Here is a 23530-nt window from a genome sequence, read left to right on the forward strand (position 1 = left end):
TGTTGTTATGCGTTACTTATGCCTGACCACTAACATTTAACAGACAGTCTTATTGTATTGTGACGTTTCTGACAGCATAGTGATAGTTTCTTATCTCAGTAACCACATCAGATCCAAAATATATCAGTTTTGTTTAATGCACAGGCTGTGGCAAGTCTATCCGTTCTTTGTGACTGTTCATTGCATACAAGATACGCATTTGTAGGGACAGGAAAAAATCATTTTATTTAAAGGCCAAAGTCAGTGTTGTTTTGGCAAATTTGGTGTGATTTTCTGTCAAATTCAGTGTTATTATTTACTAGATTTGTGTTATTTTTCCAAAATTCTTTGTAACTTTTGCCAAATTCATTGTTTTTTCCAAATTTTTTTTTGGCCACATTCAGTGTAACTTTGTGTGCTGCATTCCTTGTAATGTTTTGGCCAAATTTGGTGTTATTTTTGACCAAGTTTGAGGTTCTTTGCTAAATTCAATGCTATATTTTGCTACAATCAGTGATTTTTTTCCCCCCAAATTTGATGTTATTTTCGTTGTAACATCAAAATTTGTCAGGTGGAAAATGAAGTGTTATTTTTAAGATTATACACGAACCTCAACCTTGAAGATTTGAAGACAAAATGCAATTTTAACATTCAGTAACTGTCAGTTACAAATATTAGTAAACTGCCTTCCTCAGGTTTATGACATTTTTATATAGCAAAATTACAAATTTTGTGAAATCTTAAAAAAGTACTGATTTTGTGTTATTTCGTTGAAAACCAATAATTTCTTGTTAGCGTTATTGTGAAATTTTCCTGTCCCTACGCATTGGTATTCTCACTAAAACCATCTAGAGACTGAAGTGTCAAAATTACGTACTATGTACTAGATGGTGGAAACCTTTCTCTGTAAACAGCAATATAATTGGGTAATTTGCAAATGTTATTGTTATGCCATATTTTTAGGAGTTCTGTTCTAAATTTTGTACTACATTAAAAATAGAGTTTCAATCCTACAGGGTGATAAAGTATACAGTTGTTCTGTCTTCACGACCACACCAAATGATGATTTCAAATACATCCATCACAGGATCCCAGTTGTTTTGGAGAACGATGAAGCCATTGAGGTAAGCAGAAAGTATTTCCTTTTCTCCATAAATATTAACTGAAAGGGTTTCTTTACTCAGGTTTGAGCTTTGAATTATAAATTTTTGTGTAAGAAACTGTATTTTTTGTCACTCCGTATATTTTGTAACCATGACTAAATTGTAGTTGCTGAGGTGTTGGTTTGATGGTATAACAGGTACTCTTTAGATGATTGATACTGTCAGAACTTTAAGGCATCTTAACTACTTATGTTTTTGTGGAAAAACTCATTGACACCATGATCAAATTGTAGTTGCTAAAGTGTCAAATAAAATTTTGGCCCTAATGTGACAAAGTTATGTATCAGATGCTGCATAATCATTATTGTGCCAAGCTAGAAGGTAATGAAAAAGGTCGAAATTCTAAATTTTGTCTTCAGAAACTGCTCATCAAAACATTTCCTGCTAGAGACTATTACACAGATGTGATAATTATTGATGTGTCATTATGAAATAGAATAAGTTGTCGTCCCCCCCCCCCCCCCCCCCCCCCACACACACACACACATTCATTCATATAAGCAAGCACCCATCATGCGCACAGGGATGGTCAGAGTCAGAGGTGCTGGTGGTAGTGGCCTCGTGCTTGCGTGTGTGAATGAATGTGTGTGTTTTGTTTGCTGAAGAAGGATTTGACCAAAAGATACAATGTGTAAGATACTTTTCATTGTACTTGTCTGCAACTCAGTGGGTCGTCTTTAAGGTGAGTAGCAGTTTATCCTTTCCATGTTAATGAGACATTAAACTCTTAACTGTCTTTCTTCTCTCCCCCTCCCACCCCCCTCCCCACCTTCCTCCCATATAGCGTCATACAAAATTTTATTAGAAAGAAAAAACATGGAATATGTTGTCCGGGAATGTGATGTTTCTCCATAACAATGTAGTGATACTCATCTTTCTTCATAGCATAGGACTGTAAGAACATTGACAGGTTACCTCTCCTTACCATCAACATGAAGTAGTAGTTATCATTTGTGTAAATGCAATAAAGAACACCAAGGAGAGAATAAATATCGGAAGTTAATTACCATATACTTTTGTGTAGTGGTCATGATAGCAGCCTATGTCTATCCTGATCCAAAGAATTGGAAAACTCTCACTGGTGGCAGTGGTGTATCGACAGTCAGGGAAATACTTTGAAAAAATTTACGAAGTTTGGTGGGTGTGTCTCTTTCCATTCTCAGACTAAACACAAAAAAAAATCATGAACCACCTCTGTTGTGTATATGAGGGCTTTTGATGCTGTGACATCCCATCTCAAAAATGCAAATTATAAAAATGTGGCTAATTTTCTGTCAGCAGTTAGGAACTTTTCCTAAAATTTAAAGTTTCTTATAGCCAAAACTCATGCTGTGGCTATACCAGTTTCAACTTGATAGTCATTTTCAATAGCCTGTGGAATAAGTTTCGTCTTAACACATCACAATATGTGTAGTGTCACTATACATGCAAGACTCCTAGATCTTGGGTTAGATGGACTTTGACAATATAAATTGCAGTTATTCTCAGCTTTAATCTTAGACATTCGCCCCAGATGGTCAGGTTTGAATTTGTCATCCAAAACAGTCCACTGGGAAAAATAAAATAAATTTCAAAACTAAACATACTATCGGGTGGATTTCTGAGAACCACAGAAATATCCCAATGAATTATAATGCTTTTTTTCCCCTCCAAAGCTTGTCAATTCTTCCTACCCACTATTACTGAATGTGTTTGCAGACTAGTTGTGATTGAGTTGCGTCTGTTTGTGTATATCAGTATTCATTATCTGCTATGATTTGTTTAGTGTTACTTTATTAACCCTTGTTTAAATATTATTTGTAGTGTATCTGTTGGTTATAATTTTGTGAAAAATTTATGGTAAATTTTATATTTACACAGATGTGGCTCGATGTAGCGGGAAAGGCACCAATTGATGCTGTGGCATTGCTGAAAGCCCCAAAGTTGCTTGCTTATCATCCTGTATCAAATATTGTGAATAATTCACGTAATAAAGATGATGAGTGCATGAAGCCTATTGATCCTAAGTAAGTGCAGTCGTGTGTTTGTGAACTTTAATAATTTAATAAGGCTTGGATGTCCGTCTTTACAGTGAGAGTTTCTGTCTGTACAAACTTTGTTCTCTAATGTTATGTAGCATCTGAGGCTTATAGGTTTTTACTTTCAAAATTATTTACTTTCATTGTCATATCACACCAAGAGTTGACTGAAACTGAATTCTCCTCATTTAGGCATAACTTCCCCTTACACAGCTTAGTTGGTAAACTTCTACTTATAAGTGGAATAATTCATGCGTGATAGTGAAGTTACTATCCATACACATTTTTTTCTGCCTTCAGTGGTATATAGAGTGGGGAAATTACAGTTACTTTATAGATAACATTACAGTCGCATAAACCTCTGGGTGCATCAGAGGAATTCAATATTAAACTTCTGCTTATCTGTTATGGCAGTCTTGTTTATTTCTTAGAAAGTGTACACTGCAGTAGTGCATCTTAAAACCTGTCAAATTGTTAATGTATGCACTTGGAACTGTGTCAACATGTCTTTATTTTTGTACAGGACTGATTCTGAATGTTAATACTATGCACTAAAAAATCAGCAGCCTATTAGATTTTTTTTTTTTTTACTGTCCTTGGATTATTATTGTACTGATGCTTAAATAATTATTACATAGATAGGTGTTGAATGTAAATAAATAATGAGAAGGTATCATAAAATAGAGCATTATAGTAGCTACTTACTGTATCAAATTCATCTGTTCATTTGTTTTTCATTTTTTAATTAAGCTGTACTTTTTGTGGTATCACGTGCGTTCCTAGAGAGTTGATCAGGTCCCATTTGCACTTTTAATCATCAGTGGAACAGCTTGTCAGATAACTGTAAACTCAAAAGCCAACCAGTCATTCGTAAAAAAGGACTCTTGAGTCTAATGGAGTAGCTCTTACACTATATCGATTAAACTGTAGTGCTGGCTCTACTTTTGTGACACCTATGTAGATCATGTTTCATGAAGCAGTGGAGCATTCCATGTTATTAAAACAGGTCATTTCACTTCAAATTAAGAATGCTGTCCAACGAACATGTTCATAGCTTGGCTTACCCGCCTCCCGTTGTGTCCAGAAAGACAACCCAGTGAGGTGATGAAATGTTAAAAAGACTGTATATTGTTCATGAGGATTAAACCCTTGAATAAATCCCCATCCAGCCATCCAGGATTAGATTTTCCACAGTTTAACTGTACCACTGAAAATGTACACTAGGGTGGTTCCTGTGAATAGACCGTGGCTAATTATTTCTTCTTCTGTGTCTGACTGACAAAAATAGCTTAGGCTAATGACCATGCCATTGATAGAAAACTGGACTGTACACTCCCTTCTTTGAAAGGAGTGTGTACAGGGTGTTTCAAAAAGAACTTTACAACTTTGAAAATTCATATAAATTAATTCATAGTACCTACAGAGGTGACTGTAGTCAGTTTTTAGGGAAATACATCAAGTTTTGTATCGTGTAGTTTGCTATTGCCGAATCACAACATAAGGAGCGCTAGCGGCAGTTGCGTTAGAGATGGCTGCCTTCACTGGACCCGAGTGCGCTTGCTGTGTGTTTTGGTTTGAAGAATCAAAGCCAGCAACAACAGTTAAGCATAATTTCTGTACCAAGTACGCTAAAGATTTTCCTACAATTATGAGTGGCATAAATGTTTTGTAGAAACAGGGTTCTCAGTAAGACATGAGAAATCATTGGGTCATCAAAGCTCATCTGACGACGTCATTGAGCGAGTGAGACAACATTTTGTCAACAGCCCTACTAAATCGACCCATTGTGCATCTCACGAACTGCAAATCCCACATACAAGTGTTTGGCATGTGTTGAGAAACTGCTTGCATTTAAAACCATGCAGAAGACACTGATAAAATTGCTCGCAAGAACTTTTGTGCAGATATGTTGAATAAATTTCCTGAGGATGAAAATTTCTTGGACAAAATCAGCTTTTCACTTAAGTGGCAAGGTTAACACAAATAACTGTAGGATCAAACATTGCAACATGTTCATGATAGCCCTAAACTGAACGTTTTTGCTGCTTTGAGCAAGAACAAAGTGTACAGCCCCTTTTTTCCCATGAGACAACCGTCAACGGGATAGTGTACCTGGATATGTTACAACAAATTTTGATACCACAGATCGATGTGGATGACGAAGAACAAAATGTTTACTTAATGCAAGATGGTGCGCCACCCCACTACCTGGCTGACGTCCGGTATTTTCTCCTTGTCCGCTTTTCAGGTCAATGGATTGGCCATGATGTGCCAATTGCATGGCCTCTTTGTTTCCCAGACTTGACGCCACTTGACGTTTTTTTGGGGGAATTCCTCAAGGATATAGTGTTTGTACCTCCTACGCCGGCTTCTCTATCTGAACTTACCACTGTGCAATTTACATCTGTAATGCTACAGAAAACTTGGGAAGAAATTGTCTTCCAATGGGATGTGTGCATGATTACCAATGGAAGCCACATACTACATCTTTATTTAAGGTAAAAAAAAAAAAAAAAACTTTTGTGTTTCCCTACAAAGTAACTCTAAACCCATCTCTATATCTTCTTTCAATAAATGTATGTGAATATTTAAAGTTGTAAAGTTCTTTTTGAAACACCTTGTACTGTGTTTATAGCCAGCAGACACTTTTGGGTTGGATAATTCTAATCAGTTACCCACAGTAGTTGGTACACACCCCACTGCGCTGTTGTTCTCTGCTGAAGTCTTTGTACTTATTAGAAATGGCTCATCTGTATAATTGGTACCCTAAATGCAAAACGGATGGTGATCATAAATTCATTGGAATGTCCTGGATAGCTTAAAATGGTAATTTAATGAATAAAAGAAAAACACAAGGGGACCAGTTAAACATACATGGTGTGACACAGTGACAGGAGCCGAGTTTTTAAGTGAAATTTCAGATTCCTTAATAAGAAAAGCAGGAGTTAACAATGTGATGCCTTTGTGCAAAGGGTTTGTAGGCCCAACAAAGATGAACTCATTGTGTGGAAGTGTTGAGAGGAGAAGTCATATTTATCAGACACATATACACCTCCTTGCCTCTTCTCCATCATGCAAGCAGTTAATGTTACAGTGCTTGTGCCTTATAAGCTAGTGACTGTCATCTCCTAAAGCCCCAGGCCAGGGGATTCTCAACAGCCTCATCAGACACCCACTTCCTCTCAATTCCTTGACCATTCATTTCTTCCTTTGTGTGTATGGACCTCTGCCACTACACGCCACTGTGATAGAAAAGACAGTGTAATAATGAAAAAAGAACTATGCATTCTGAACATGAATCAGTGCATGCTCTAAACCACTGGTACAGGATAGTTTTCCACCATTGGTTTCTCACTGTTTTGTTTCCCTTCTTTGACACTGCCTATTGTTAGAGTATCCAACAATTTTCACTCTAGTGACAACATCCCAGTCTTAGTGCATTCAGTAGATTGTGCCATGCTAAACGGATAGTGGGCACAGTATCCAGATGGTTGGATCACATTACAGATATGATCCATTACATCTCTTGTGTATGTATTTGAAATCCTTCAGGACGACTACAGAGACCACTGGCTCTAATCCAAAAATTTTCTCTTTCTTCCATTCTTTTTTGCTTTCTTGTATGCCGAGCTGGCTACTGTGGAAAAACTTGAACATATAATTGGATTGAATGATAAGTGAAGGTGGTGAAATTATGCAGGCAATGCAAATAATAATACTTACGTTTATTTGTAACTCAAACAAATACACATGTGAGCAACTCTTCAGTCTGCATCCACTCAACACCACAACTACCATATGAGAGAAAGTAATCTACTTTCTTTCATTTGTAACAAGTGAAAGTGGCCTGGTGACAGAGATTCATTTTGCTCAAGTGAGACTGTAATCGATGGCAAAAGAGGTAAACAAAAAAATCTACAATAACACTACATTGAAACAATGAATTATGTTACATTCCAGCTGAGACATGGGTGATATTACACTGTATCATGGTGGAACAAGGCGTAGTGTGCTACAGTTGGAAGAAAATGAGTTACACTGGATGGATTCGAGTGCAGTCCAACTGCAGAGAACTTCTTAACATTTTGAGTAGTTCGGCCAGATGCCACAAACTTATTAAGGAGACCAAGAAGGGATTATTCCAGAAATCCTTCTATCTCTCAGATAATTCCCCTATGCCTTTGATTCTATGGGGGACCATCCGGATTTCAGCTGGTGTAAAAGGTGTTCTGGTAATATGGTTATTGAGATGATGTTCTCTAAATGAGCAAAGATACTGGACTCTCATTCAGGACAGTGACTCAAATTCCCCTACCAGCCTTCAAAATTTAGCTTTCTCAAGATTTCCCTAAATGGCTTAAGGCAAATGTTGGGATCGTTTCTGTGGAAAGGACATGACCTGTTTCCTTCCTCATCCATCTCCCACAAACACATCTCATCAGTCATCAATACATGAATACACTATTCCCTCAGTAATCGAAGGGCCCATAAAAAAGATTTAGAACATGCTAGCTTTTGGGTCAATGGGTTTTCAGAGCTGTAGAGTATGTGATGCTGCCCCACTCCCCCTCCAACACACACACACACACACACACACACACACACACACACACACACACACACAGCGCACGCATGCGCGCACACACACACACACACACACACACACACACACACACACACACACACCAGAACAACTACATTGTCCTGGTTGTCTACATAGTTTGACTGTGGTGAGGGGTTGTGTCGGGCGTAGTTGGTGAGAGGAGAAAGGATAGGGGATGAGGAGGAGGGTTGGGGAAAGGTGGCTGATGGGAGGTCAAGGCAGCAGATGTCCAAGATAGGACTGTGGCACCTGTGAGCTCATTCCTGGTTACAGACAGAGAGTTTTGTGCTGACAATATGACGACGTAGAGTCGAGATTAAGATGAAGAGAGAAACTGAGGAACAGGATGTGCATGCTGGATAACGAGTGGGCAGGGGCAGGGGTAGAGGTTGATGTGGGGTTTCTGGATATTAAGGCAAGTAGAATTGCGGGAACAAAGATTGTGTTGCTATGATAACTCCCATCTATGTAATTCAAAGAAAGTTTGTGTGTGTGTGTGTGTGTGTGTGTGTGTGTGTGTGTGTGTGTGTGTGTGTGTTTTTGTGCGCGCAGATATGCCACAGGAAATCTGTTTGCGGACTAAGTTTGGTGAGTAATGCCTTTCTGTGAAGGCATTAGTAATACCTTTAGCGTAGGGGGCAGAGAATATCTCAATCACTGCATATGTGCCGTCCAGCAGTGTCCACACTGTATACTGTATAAGTGACTTTTTGGTGCAGAAGGGATGGCAGCTATCAGAATGCAGATATTGTTCATGGCAATCCATTATGCAAACCAAATGTTTCATTTATAGAGAAAATAATGGATGTGTGTTTTTCAGAGCTGATAATAAAGTGTGCTTGAATATATAATCATTATGGGGAAAAACCTGTTACTAAGTATTCTTAAGCATTCACTTTCTGTATATGAACTACCCAGGACAGGTAAGCAAGTAATGAATCCATCATTAAGTTTTCATTTATTGACTTGTAATCCATAACATTCTAAGTTTGGTGATGTGCATGTTCTATTTTATATTATACAGTGTGGGTTATGTATGTTTCAGTCGCCCTAAACTAGGTGCGAGTGCTGCCTTAATGGAATCTTGGTTAAAGCAGAAGTATGGTTCCTTGAAAAGACCCGAGGAAAATGCTATGGTCACAGAAGTGAATGAGGATGCCAAGCGAGTCAAAGTAGCAGAACAGCAGCAACAACAGCAGGAGCAACGACGCCCACAACTTCAGGTTCAGCAGCAACAAGATGTCGATATGCGGGAACAGGAAGAGGAGGAGGAAATGGAAGATGATGAAGAGGAGGATGAGGATGATGACATAGAAGAAGATGAAGATGAAGTTGCTGAAGAGGAGGAAGATGAAGATGAGGAAGCAGTTGATGAAGAAAATGATGACGATGATGATGACGAAGATGATGATGAAGTAATGGATGATGAAGAAGATGACGATGATGATGACGATGAGGAAGATGATGAGATAGAAGAAGAGGAAGAAGAAAACTCAGTTAAAATGGAGCCGGAATCAGATGTTGCTGCCAGTAGTGGTGATGAAGAAAGGGCAGATGTTGCTGGGTAAGGTTTTTAACGTAGTTCTAATTTGTCTACTGTGTGGCACATAGAAGCACTCAAAAGAATACAGTATTCACACTAGCTTTGAAGCTCTTGCTCTTTCTGTAGCAAGAGTACACACATTCTGACACATGACCCCACAGGCACCCAAATGCTGAAACCAGCAGCCATGGAAAGATTGACAGTTATCAATTATTGAGGGCAATTGCATGGGTAGATGGAGGTGGGAAGGAGGCAGGGAAGGATTCACGAGGACAGGAGGCATAGCAGGATGGTGTGAGAGGCCACAAATAAATCTGTTCAATATCAAAATCAGTTTATTCAATATCAAGTGCACCAACCGTCAACAGCAGCTTCACTTTGACAGCTGTCACCCTTTCTGTGTCAATAAGTATCTTCCGTACAGCCTTAGCACCCATGAACGTCAAATCTGCAGTGGAAAGCAGGAGCTGTCAAAATATATTGATAATCTCACCATAGCCTTTATTGACAGCCAGTGTCTTATACAGCTTACCCACAAACTGAGTTCCCATGCCATCTCCTTCTCTGACACCAGTCAAGCTGTTAACCAGCCACTGACCTGGGGTTGCCACAAGTTCTGGAAATCGAATTTCAGATGTCAGGGAAATTTGAAAAAACACAGAAAAAATCTGGTTTTTGTCTCAGTAAATGAAATGGTTTGTTTACTGAAATGTCATGCATAGTCGCTGGCTGGCCGCAACCTAGTATGTGCACCGCTTCCCTACTCCCTCATTCTTACTGCTTCTCCCCTTTCTACCACTCCCCTCAGCTTGCAGTCAGTGCTGCCACCACTTCTTGCTGCTAGCCTAGCAGCTGCTGACGAGGGACAGGGAGGTGTGAGGAGTGTTTTTTTTTGGATCTGATTCTCAGAGACTGTCGATGCAGTGTCCGGAGACAGTGATAGTGTGTGTGTGTGTGTGTGTGTGTGTGTGTGTGTGTGTGTGTGTGTGTGTGTGTGTGTGTGTGTGTGTGTGTGCGCGCGCGCGCGCGCGCGCGCGCGCGCTCTCTCGTTTTCGGATAAAGGCTGTGGCTAAATATTTTTCAGAGTATGATTGTCTTTTCTATGTCCCTGTCTGTGACTCGGCAATCATCTTTACAGTGATTTGCTACCTATCCTCATTAGTATTGATTCTCAGAGTATTTGCGCAAGTTATCTGTAGCATGGATTGATTTCATCAACATGGTGTCTGTAACACATGAATAGCTGCCCTCAAGAGTGGACTTCCATGGCGAGCCAAAACCACAGGCCATCGTTTCCCACTAAAGTGAAGGCTCTGCCTGGATCTAGCCTCACCGATCTGCCTGCAGGCCAGGTCTCCTTGTGTGTGGCGTAATGTGGTGGACTTTCATGGTTTATCCATTGACCCAGGACTGCAGTGCTCCTCGGCAGTCCAGAGGCCACGGGCAGTGGATTTCAGGAATTGCAACTGTCTCACTGCAAGGGTAAGGGACATTCAAAAAGAAACAAACAAGAGGCATAATTACAGAAACCAGTACCTGTATGTTAGAAGCATTGGACCTGGCTGTTGAGACACTTGTCCCACTGTGACAGAAGGCGGTGAATGGCTGTCTCATAAAATTCCCGGGGCTGTGATGTTGACCAGTTCTGCACAGCTGGACGTCATCATCCGAGATCAGTCATTTGCCCCTCAGAGCCTTTTTAAGGGAACCAAGGTCGCCCCCTTCTTATTCACTTCCTGTAGCATGGGACAACAGTGAATGCCCAGCACTACTCACCAACCTTGACTACCCTTCGCCAGGTAATCAAATCAAAACTACCAGGCAATCTCACCTGTGAGGTCAATCTGCTCCATGCCAATGCAAAGCCTCATAAGGCCAACACAGTTACGGCACTCCTGCAGAAATTCAAATAGGAGGTTCTTGGCCACCTCCATACAGTCTGGACCTCTCTCCCTGTGATTATGCCATTTTGGGTCCCTTAAAAAGGCTTTGAGGGGGTAAACGATTTACCACGGACGACGACGTCCACCTGTACATGCAGAACTGGTTAACATCGCAATCCCTGGAATTTTATGTGACAGCCATCACCGCCTTGTGTCACAGTGGGACAAGTGTCTCAACAGCCAGGTCAGTACTTCTAACATACAGGTACCGGTTTCTGTAGTTATGCTTCCGGTTCATTTCTTTTTGAACACCCCATATACATAGTACAGTGCAGCGTTTTATAGACATTTTATTTATTGTACTGCATTGTGGCACTTCAAAAGTAGTTTATACATTAGAAAGTATGGACAATAAGGAGAAGAAAATTGCAGCAGTCTCTGGCAGTTTGTACGCTATGTGCTCATGCATGTCTGGAAAGAAAAACCATACAGTTCCTGTAAAATAATAGACATAACACAGTGGGTAATAACTGACAATAACAAACCTAGTAGAACCAACATTTTATGGGCAGTCACCTGTAGTGTTGGTTTACACAACTCTTCCCTGTCATACACTTCTTTCAAAAGGCCTACTTTTTTTTAAGGTTATTTCTGAAATCAGTGAAGGTATTTTAAATTTTTCACCAAATATTTCATTTTATTGAAATAAAATAACAGCAGTGCTCTTAATGAAACATATACACCACTTGGCTTGCTTACTTCAACTAAAAACAGCTCATTACAAAAGATTTTAGTGTTAGTACTTCAGATTCTTGCTCATACATTTAGAAATACAGAAGTCCTTGAAGTTTTCTGTTAACTTATGTCTTTACTTAACCTTGATATATCAAAATTTGTCGGGGTCAAATGCTAAAACTTGTCTAGAAATCAGAGAAATATCAGGGAATTTCGCTTGGGGAAACTTGTGGCAGCTCTGTAACCAGCACTCCTCTGATCATCCATTATCACCCAGACCTTGAAAAGCTCAACTACTTCCTTCACTAGTTGTGCCTTGAGAGGGGGGTACTCTACTCAAAATCCTACAGGTTACAATTAAGTTCTCACTTCACAATTGATCTGTTGTAATAAGAATCACCTTTTTCAATCTTGACCGCTGCCATTTGTATTTTCTTGGAAGTTGTGGACCTGCTGCTTAGTTCCACTTGGTAAAGCACACACAGTTGCATGTTTGCTACCTACTAACTACCTAAAATACATTTTCTAGTTTCACGAGCATCTTTCATTGGCCTAAGAAGATAATAGTGGAACATGTTATACCAGATAAACTCATGTTACACTTTAGATTCCTCCACTTTGGCTAAAGATTTTGTGAGGCTCAACTTATGTAAGTAATTACAATCATTTTCCAATCTGCAGGTTTCATTAAAAGGTCGTTCTTCAACTTAAACTCTCATAAGAAAAAACTTCATTTTACAACACACTGTCTCCCATAAGCTTGAAACACCAAGTAATTATGGACAGTGGAAAGGAAATGCATTATAAAATTGCATTTTATTGTCTTCTAAATGTTTATTACGCTCATACAATACACAGGTAAATGCAAGTGTTAAGTTTTAGATTCTTTAAAATAGCCACCCTTTGCTTTAATCACTGCCTTGTGTATTCTCAGCATGTAATGGGTAAATTTTGCCTTGTAACTAGTCTCTGTTATTGCTTCAGGACTTTAAAGTATGTCCCACATGAATCCAATTTTTCAGATCCTCATGTCCAACTCATGCCATGGTAGTTCAATTGGGTTACAATCAGGGGACTGGGGAGGTCATTCCAAGTTTTTCAAAGTTTTCTGAACCTCTGCAGACTTCACACAGTTCTGACACAAGCTAGATGTATATTTCAGGACATTGTTTTGTTGCAAAACAAGCCCTTTTCCAATCTGACACAAATCAGATGTATTAGCATGTCACTAGAGGATTGCATAGTAATCCTTTTGGTTCATTTTTCCATCTACTTTCACCAAAGCCCCAACTTTATTCCCTCCAAAAGATCCCCATACCATCACAGAACCTGTTCCATGCTTCAGTTGGAATAATCCAGTGAAGATTCAAGCAGTCACAGGGTAAGTGGTGTACATGTTGATGGCATTTATTCCAAATGTTCAAACTTGGATTCATCAGTGAATATGCCTCTCTTCCAATCCTCTGCTGTCCACTCTTGGTGTGTCGTAGCCCACTGAACCCTTTTCTTCTTATTGACTGGGCACAACAATGATTTTGATGCTGCTACATAATCCTGGAGGTTGTTTTCTTCTAGGCACCATCTCACTATTGGCTCACTGGTGTATTTGTGTTTAGTTCAGCAACCAGTTCATGGACAGTCATCGTAGGAGCCTGTATCTCGATGCCAGTGCATGGTCTTGACAATTACTGCTCATGGAAATCTTAAATTTCTTTGACATTTGCCAGCCTGTATAGCTTCTTTATCCATGAATCATAAGGAATCTGGCACTCTAGGTCCGTTTTCAATTCCTTTTGCAGTGTGTCCTACCCTCATACAAATGGAACTAGAACTGGACAGAACTACAAACTGTGTACTTCTGCAACACAGTTGTGCCATCTGCTGGCACTGCATGATGTGTTTAGTTGAACTGCTCAGGTAGGTAAAGTCAGTTTGTATAAAACTGAGTAGTACTAGTATGTACATATATGTACAGTAATTATCTGTACAATACAGTAAGTGTCATGATTATTCATTGTTTGTGAATGCTATTCTGTATTCTAACCAATAACTTGTGTAGATCACCCCCATCTTGCTCCGTTGTAATATGCAGTATGCTTCCTAACTTATGGAGGGTATTATATATATATCAAATGGGTGGGTGTATTTCTCAGTTGAGTCATTTTCACTCACTAATATTTCAGTTTATCAGGGTTAAGCCTGATAGCTTGCCTTTCCATTTTATGTAAGTATTTAGCACACATTCTCAGTTAATTAAAGTACAAAGAGTCTTGTTTCTAATTTCCTTCTTAACATGCCTAGTTCAACATGCCAATAGAAATTTATTTCATCCAGGGCTTGTTGTATATGTAAAAACAATCTATTATTGCATCAGGCTGAACCATGATTTCATTTGCTTTGCTCCAAGGTAATTAGCTTTGTGCTCTCTTTAAAACATGCTATTTAACATTACTAGTTTCTCAAACTTATTGAGGTAGAAACAGGAATAAGTTTTATTTTACCTTAAGGAGTAAACTAACCAACATTGTCATCTTTGTGACGCAGGTGTCCCTTTCCTTACCACTATACAAAAAAAAAGAACAGTGGAGGTCATTTCTTACATGGGTGCACATTTCTTACATGGGTGCACCTAACCAAGGCTTTGGTTACCCTTTCCTCTGGGTTCACCTACCCTTTCACTCTCCCACAGCCATTATAAGGCATAGGCCATTCCTTCCACAGATACACCTGACCACAGATAACACCATCCCCTTTCTGCAGTCCACCTATCCTTCACTCTCGAAAACCTACATAAAATAATGTCCACCCATCTTAAGTCTTTGAGATGGTATGCACAACTTAGTATCCTTATTCTTATAACTTTTCCTCCAGAAGCTTTTGCCGTAGCATACTGACTTTACCCAGATATCACAAACATTTGTTTCCTGACTCCTCCTTTGTTGTACATTCTTTATGCACTTCACCACACCATATCACATACATTATTAACGTATTTCATCCTAGCCCTTTGCTTTCATACGCTTATCATTGAGAATTTTTTTCAGTCAGAACCTATGAGATGTTATTGGATTACGATACTTTGTTGTGTTAAAATAATATTAACAGAGCTATAAACCACCTACTTTTTAAAATCAGGTGGAAATAAAGTGGTTGTTCTCTTTGATTTTCTAAGTTTCTTTTCAATTATCAGGATCAATACCATCTACATTTATACTCCGCAAGCCACCCGACGGTGTGTGGCGGAGGGCACTTTACGTGCCACTGTCATTAACTCCCTTTCCTGTTCGTCGCGTATGGTTCGCGGGAAGAACGACTGTCTGAAAGCCTCCGTGCGCGCTCTGATCTCTCTAATCTTACATTCGTGATCTCCTCGGGAGGTATAAGTAGGGGGAAGCAATATATTCGATAGCTCATCCAGAAACGCACCCTCTCGAAACCTGGCGAGCAAGCTACACCGCGATGCAGAGCGCTCTCTTGAAGAGTCTGCCACTTGAGTTTGGTAAACATCTCCGTAACGCTATCACAGGTACCAAATAACCCTGTGACGAAACGCGCAACTCTTCTTTGGATCTTCTCTATCTCCTCTGTCAACCCGACCTGGTATGGATCCCACACTGATGAGCAATACTCTAGTATAGGTCAAACGAGTGTTTTGTAAGCCACCTCCTTTGTTGATGGACTACATTTTCTAAGGACTCTCCCAATGAATCTCAACCTGGTACCCGCCTTACCAACAATTAATTTTATATGATCATTCCACTTCAAATCGTTCCGCATGCATACTCCCAGATATTTTACAGAAGCAACTGCTACCAGTGTTTGTTCCGCTATCATGTAATCATACAATAAAGGATCCTTCTTTCTATGTATTTGCAATACATTACATTTGTCTATGTTAAGGGTCAGTTGCCACTCCCTGCACCAAGTGCCTATCCGCTGCAGATCTTCCTGCATTTCGCTACAATTTTCTAATGCTGCAACTTCTCTGTATACTACAGCATCATCCGCGAAAAGCCGCATGGAACTTCCGACACTATCTACTAGGTCATTTATATATATTTTGAAAAGCAATGGTCCCATAACACTCCCCTGTGGCACGCCAGAGGTTACTTTAATGTCAGTAGATGTCTCTCCATTGATAACAACATGCTGTGTTCTGTTTGCTAAAAACTCTTCAATCCAGCCACACAGCTGGTCTGATATTCCGTAGGCTCTTACTTTGTTTATCAGGCGACACTGCGGAACTGTATCGAACGCCTTCCGGAAGTCAAGAAAAATAGCATCTACCTGGGAGCCTGTATCTAATATTTTCTGGGTCTCATGAACAAATAAAGCGAGTTGGGTCTCACACAATCGCTGTTTCCAGAATCCATGTTGATTCCTACAGAGTAGATTCTGGGTTTCTAAAAACGACATGATACGCGATCAAAAAACATGTTCTAATATTCTACAACAGATCGACGTCAGAGATATAGGTCTATAGTTTTGCGCATCTGCTCAATGACCCTTCTTGAAGACTGGGACTACTTGTGCTCTTTTCCAATCATTTGGAACCTTCCGTTCCTCTAGAGACTTGCGGTACACGGCTGTTAGAAGGGGGGCAAGTTCTTTCGCGTACTCTGTGTAGAATCGAATTGGTATCCCGTCAGGTCCAGTGGACTTTCCTCTGTTGAGTGATTCCAGTTGCTTTTCTATTCCTTGGACACTTATTTCGATGTCAGCCATTTTTCGTTTGTGCGAGGATTTAGAGAAGGAACTGCAGTGCGGTCTTCCTCTGTGAAACAGCTTTGGAAAAAGGTGTTTAGTATTTCAGCTTTACACGTGTCATCCTCTGTTTCAATGCCATCATCATCCCGGAGTGTCTGGATATGCTGTTTCGAGCCACTTACTGATTTAACGTAAGACCAGAACTTCCTAGGATTTTCTGTCAAGTCGGTACATAGAATTTTACTTTCGAATTCACTGAACGCTTCACACATAGCCCTCCTTACGCTAACTTTGACATCGTTTAGCTTCTGTTTGTCTGAGAGGTTTTGGCTGCATTTAAACTTAGAGTGAAGCTCTCTTTGCTTTCACAGTAGTTTCCTAATTGTGTATGTATATGAAAACTTGGCTCCCTAAATCCCTTAAAGAACATTTCTTAATGCTATTTAATCAAAAACGGACATTTGAAGCCTGTGGCTGTGTACAATATATAGGTTGACTCTTACATAAAAGGTGACAACCAGCCACTTTTTACAATGCTATTTATTTATTTATTTAAACAGCGCCATTACTGGTTTAGAACAGACAGGTTCACCTTCAGATGGCTAGTCCACATTTTATGTTAGCTTTCACCTTTTGTTTCCCCAACTGATGAAATTTCTTGGGGCTGGTGGTGCTCTACAGCCAAAACAAGATGAGAGACAATGTATTTTTAAGTGTAATTGTGCTTCACAACCTTTTTAAGTGATGTAAACAAATTATTAAAGGGAAGATGTTTCGGTTACTTACAATGAAAAGTCTGTGCCATTATGTTCCAGTGCAGACTGCTTATGATTTTGCATCATACAGTCTTCACTGGTGCTAGATCAAAAGCAGTCTGCATTTCTTAGCTATTAATTTCCATCTTAATTCCTTTTAATAATCATAAAGTACAAAACCTTTACTTAATTGCTCTTTAGAACTTTCACTATAGCAAAAAATATGAGAAATTTTTGCATTTTTTCTTATGTCTCTCTAAATCTTTCATATACATGGAAGAAGCGTGGAGATACTGACAGGTTTCAGATAGATTATACAATGGTAAGAGAGAGATTCAGGAACCAGGTTTTAAATTGTAAGACATTTCCAGGGGCAGATGTGGACTCTGACCACAATCTATTGGTTATGAACTGTAGATTAAAACTGAAGAAACGGCAAAAAGGTGGGAATTTCAGGAGATGGGACCTGGATAAACTGACTAAACCAGAGGTTGTACAGAGTTTCAGGGAGAGCATAAGGGAACAGCTGATGGGAATGGGGGAAAGAAATACAGTAGAAGAAGAATGGGTAGCTATGAGGGATGAAGTAGAGAAGGCAGCAGAGGATCAGGTAGGTAAAAAGACAAGGGCTACTAGAAATCCTTGGGTAATAAAAGAAATATTTAATTTAATTGATGAAAGGAGAAAATACAAAAATGCAGTAAATGAAGTAGGCAAAAAGGAATACAAACGTCTCAAAAATGAGATCAACAGGAACTGCAAAATGGCTAAGCACGGGTGGCTAGAGGACAAATGTAAGGATGTAAAGACTTATCTCACTAGGGGTAAGATAGATACTGCTTACAGGAAAATTAAAGAGACCTTTGGAGAAAAGAGAACCACTTGTATGAATATCAAGAGCTCAGATGAGAACCCAGTTCTAAGTAAAGAAGGGAAAGCAGAAAGGTGGAAGTAGTATATAGAGGGTCATAAGAAGGGCAGTGTACTTGAGGACAATATTACGGAAATGGAAGAGGACGTAGATGAAGACGAAATGGGAGATACAATATTGTGTGAAGAGTTTGACAGAGCACTGAAAGACCTGATTCGAAACAAGGCCCCGGGAGTAACAACATTCCATTAGAACTACTGACGGCCTTGGGAGAGTCAGTCCTGACAAAACTCTACCATCTGGTGAGCAAGATGTATGAGACAGGTGAAATACCCTCAGACTTCAAGAAGAATATAATAATTTCAATCCCAAAGAAAGCAGGTGCTGACAGATGTGAAAATTACCGAACTATCTGTTTAATAAGTCACAGCTGCAAAATGCTAATGCGAATTCTCTACAGACGAATGGAAAAACTGGTAGAAGCCAACCTCGGGGAAGATCAGTTTGGATTCCGTAGAAATATTGGAACACGTGAGGCAATACCGACCCTACGACTTATCTTAGAAGCTAGATTAAGGAAAGGCAAACCTACGTTTCTAGCATTTGTAGACTTAGAGAAAGCTTTTGAAAATGTTGACTGGAATAATCTCTTTCAAATTCTGAAGGTGGCAGGGGTAAAATACAGGGAGCAAAAGGCTATTTACAATTTGTACAGAAACCAGATGGCAGTTATGAGAGTCGAGGGGCATGAAAGGGAAGCAGTGGTTGGGAAGGGAGTGAGACAGGGTTGTAGCCTATCCCCGATGTTATTCAATCTGTATATTGAGCAAGCTATGAAGAAAACAAAAGAAAAATTCGGAGTGGGTTTTAAAATCCATGGAGAAGAAATAAAAACTCTGAGCTTCATCGATGACATTGTAATTCTGTCAGAGACAGCAAAGGACTTGGAAGAGCAGTTGAACGGAATGGACAGTGTCTTGAAAGGAGGATATAAGATGAACATCAGCAAAAGCAAAGTGAGGATAATGGAATGTAGTCGAATTAAGTCGGTGATGCTGAGGGAATTAGATTCGGAAATGAGACACTTAAAGTAGTAAAGGAGTTTTACTATTTGGGGAGCAAAATAACTGACGATGGTCAAAGTAGAGAGGATATCAAATGTAGACTGGGAATGGCAAGAAAACCATTTCTGAAGAAGAGAAATTTGTTCACATTGAGTATGGATTTAAATGTCAGGAAGTCGTTTCTGAAAGTATTTGTATGGAATGTAGCCATGTATGGAAGTGAAACATGGATGATAACTAGTTTGGACAAGAAGAGAATAGAAGCTTTCGAAATGTGGTGCTACAGAAGAATCCTGAAGATTAGACGGTTAGATCATATAACTAATGAATAGGATTGGGGAGAAGAGAAGTTTGTGGCACAACTTGATTGGAAGAAGGGATCGGTTGGTAGGACATGTTCTGAGGCATCAAGGGATCACCAAATTAGTATTAGAGGGCAGCGTGGAGGGTAAAAATTGTAGAGGGAGACCAAGAGATGAATACACTAAACAGATTCAGAAGGATGTAGGTTGCAGTAGGTACTGTGAGAGGATGAAGCTTGCACAGGATAGAGTAGCATGGAGAGCTGCATCAACCCATCTCTGGACTGAAGACAACAACAACAACATATAAATCTTTCATAGACTAGCACACTTACCTGTAGCTAATGGAAGTTTTTTTAGAGTGATTTCTCACGTCATTTGTTAAGACAGCTGATAAGCAAACATGTGCAGAATTGTCAATGCCGTCAATTGTTGCATCATCATAATATTCAGTGCATTTTGTATTTGCATTCTTACGTACATGCTGCCATATTAATTTGCCCTATTGAGGTAGGCATGGGCTTAGTGTCTATCTAGGCTACAGTAATGTGTTCACTATGCTGCTCATAGTTGTATACCACATTCCTGTTTGCTTATTCATTATTAAACCTACTCCTGTGTTACCCCTATTTGACTCTGTATTTATAGCCCTATATTCACCTGACCAAACGTTCTGTTCCTCCTGCCACCAAACTTCACTAATTCCCACTTCAACCTATTCATTTCCCTTTTTAAATTTTCTAACCTACCTGCCCAATTAAAGGATCTAAGGTTCCACACTCCAGTCCATAGAATGCCAGTTTAGTTTCTCCAGATGACTACATCCTCGTGAGCAGTCCCTAATGGAGATCCAAATGGGAGAGTATTTTACCTCTGGAAAATTTTACCAAAGAGGGTGCCATCATCGTTTTTGCCATACAGCAGAGCTGCTGCCCTCAGAAGAAATTATGGCTGTAGTTTCTCCTTCCTTTCAGATGTTCACGGTACCAGCACAGCAAGCTGTTTTGGTTGATGTTTTAAGTTCAGACCAGTCAGTCATCAGGAAACACGTGAGGAATTATTATTTACCACCTTTTTATCATGTGTATATAAATAGTTAATGAAGACAAAAATTTTATTGTAATGGGGGACTGGAATTCGGTAGTAGGTGAAGAAAAGGAAATTATGTCTGCGTAAATATTTAAAGAAGATAAAATATTAATTGTGATGGGGGACTGGAATTTGGTAGTAGGTGAAGGAAGAGAAGGAAAAGTAGTAGTATGGACTGGGGCAGAGAAACGAAAGAGGAAGCTGCCTGGTAGAATTTTTACAGGGTTGGGTGGTTGTGGTTGTTGTTGTTGTTGTTGTTGTTGTTGTAGTCTTCAGTCCAGAGACTGGTTTGATGCAGCTCTCCATGCTACTCTATCCTATTCAAGCTTCTTCATCTCAGAGTAACTACTGCAACCTATATCTTTCTGAATCTGTTTAGTGTATTCATGCCTTGGTCTTCGTCTACGATTTTTACCCTCCGCGCTTCCCTCCAATACGTAATTGATGCCTCAGAATGTGTGCTACCAATTGATCCCTTCTAGTGAAGTTTTGCCACAAATTCATCTTCTCCCCAGTTCTAATAAGTACCTTCTCCTTAGTTACTTGATCTACCCATCTAATCTTTAGCATTATTCTGTAGCACCAAATTTTGAAAGCTTCTGTTCTCTTCTTGTCTAAAGTATTTGTCGTACATGTTTCACTTCCACACATGTCTACACTCCGTACAAATACTTTCAGAAAAGACTTCCTTACACTTGAATCTTTACTCAGTGTCAACAAATTTCTCTTCATCAGAAAAACTTTCCTTGCCATTGCCAGTCTACATTTCATATCCTCTCTACGTCAACCATCATCGTTACTTTGCTGCCCAAATAGCAAAACTCATCTACTATTTAAGTGTCTCATTTCCTAATCTAGTTCCCTCAGCATCGCCTTATATACTTTGACTGCATTCCATTATCCTCGTTTTGCTTAGGTTGATGTTTATCTTATATCTGCCCTTCAAGGCACTGTCCATTCCGTTCAGCTGCTCTTCCAGGTCCTTTGCTGTCTTGCTGTCTGTGACAGAATTACAATGTTGTTGGCAAACCTCAAAGTTGGTTAAAGAGTCATAAAAGAAGGTTATATATATGGAAGAGGCCTGGAGACACCAGGAAGGTTTCGGATTGATCATGTAAAGGTTAGACACCGAGATTTAGGAACCAGATTTTAATTTTTAAGACATTTCAAGGGGCAGATGTGGACTCTGACCACAGTTTATTATTTACAAACTGTAGTACAAAACTGAAGAAATTGCAGACGAGTTCAGAGGGAGCATTCAGCGACAGGTGACTAGAACAGGGGAAAGGCATGCAGTAGAAGAAAGAGGGATAGCTTTAAGAGATGAACTAGTGAAGGCAGCAGAGGATTAAAACAAGTAAAACGATAAGGCATAGTATAAATCCTTGCATAACATGAGATATTGAATTTAATTGATGCAAGGAAAAAATTAAAAAATGCGGGGAATGTAGGAGGCAAAAGGGAATACACAAGTTTAAAAAATGAGATTAACGGGAAATGCGAAATGGCTAAGCCAGAGTGGCTGGAGGACAAGTGTAAAGTTTTAGAAGCAGTTGTCACTAGGAGAAAGAGATACCACCTACAGGAAAATTAGAGTGTCCTTTGAGGAAAGAGAAGCAGCTACATGAATATCAAGTGCTCACATGGAAAACCAGTCTTAAGCTAAGAAGGGAAAGCTGAAAGATGGAAGGCATATGTAGAGGGTCCGCACAAAGTACACAAACTTGAAGGGAATATTATAGAAAGGGAAGTGAACGTAGATGAAGATGGGATGGGAGATATGATACTGTGAGAAGAATTTGACAGAGCCCTAAAGTATCTAAGTCAAAACAAACCCCAGGTGTAGATGACATTCTGTCAGAATTACTGATAGCCTTGAGAGAGCCAGCCATGACAAAACTCTTCTATCTGGTGTGCAAGATATATGAGACAGGTGAAGTACACTCAGACTTACAGAAGAATGTAGGCCTAGTAACTCCAACTCCAAAGAAACAGTTGCCGACAGATGTGAGAACTACTGAACTACCAGTTCAGTAAGTCATGGTTGCAAAATGCTAACACAAATTCATTACCGAGCGAGGTGGCGCAGTGGTTAGCACACTGGACTCGCATTCGGGAGGACGACGGTTCAATCGCGTCTCCAGCCATCCTGATTTAGGTTTTCCGTGATTTCCCTAAATCGTTTCAGGCAAATGCCGGGATGGTTCCTTTGGAAGGGCACGGCCGATTTCCTTCCCCATCCTTCCCTAACCCGAGCTTGCGCTCCGTCTCTAATGACCTCGTTGTCGACTGGACGTTAAACACCACTAACCTAACCTAACCAAATTCATTACAAAAGAATACAAAACCTGATAGAGGCTGACCTTGACGAAGAGCAGTTTTGGATTCTGGAAGGAAATGTAGGGAACACGGTGAAGCAGTACTGACCCTACGACTTAGCATAGAAGATAGGTTAAGGAAAGGCAAACCTATGTTAATAGCATTTGTAGACTTAGAGAAAGAATGCTTTTGGCAATGTTAACTGGAAGTGTCCCTTTGAAATTCTGTAGGAAGCAGGGGTAAAATACATGGGGTAAAGGGCTATTTGCGGACTTGTACAGAAACCAGACGGCAGTTAAAGGATTCGAAGGAGCATGAAAAGAAAGCAGTAGTTGAGAGGGAATAAGGCAGGGTTGTAGCCCATCCCTGTCATTATTCAGTCTGTACATTGAACAGGCAGTAAAGAAAAACCAAATAAGAATTAAGAGTAGGTCTTAAAGTTGAGGGAGAAGAAATAAAAACTTTAAGGTTTGCCGATAGACATTGTGATTCTGTCAGA

General features: G+C 39.8%; 1 protein-coding gene across 2 annotated transcripts in view; it reads left to right on the forward strand.

Annotated features, from left to right (window-relative positions):
• LOC124606183 (abasic site processing protein HMCES-like) overlaps window positions 1-23530 on the forward strand; it is a 94187-nt gene that overhangs the window by 23246 nt on the left and 47411 nt on the right. For both annotated transcript variants that reach the window (XM_047138149.1, XM_047138150.1), the window contains exons 5-7: window positions 996-1103; window positions 3003-3148; window positions 8809-9327. In XM_047138149.1, coding sequence (XP_046994105.1) covers window positions 996-1103; window positions 3003-3148; window positions 8809-9327 — 773 coding nt within the window. The remainder of the gene's footprint in view (window positions 1-995; window positions 1104-3002; window positions 3149-8808; window positions 9328-23530) is intronic.

The sequence above is a fragment of the Schistocerca americana genome, chromosome 3 (assembly GCF_021461395.2).
Source record: "Schistocerca americana isolate TAMUIC-IGC-003095 chromosome 3, iqSchAmer2.1, whole genome shotgun sequence".
Taxonomy (NCBI): domain Eukaryota; kingdom Metazoa; phylum Arthropoda; class Insecta; order Orthoptera; family Acrididae; genus Schistocerca; species Schistocerca americana.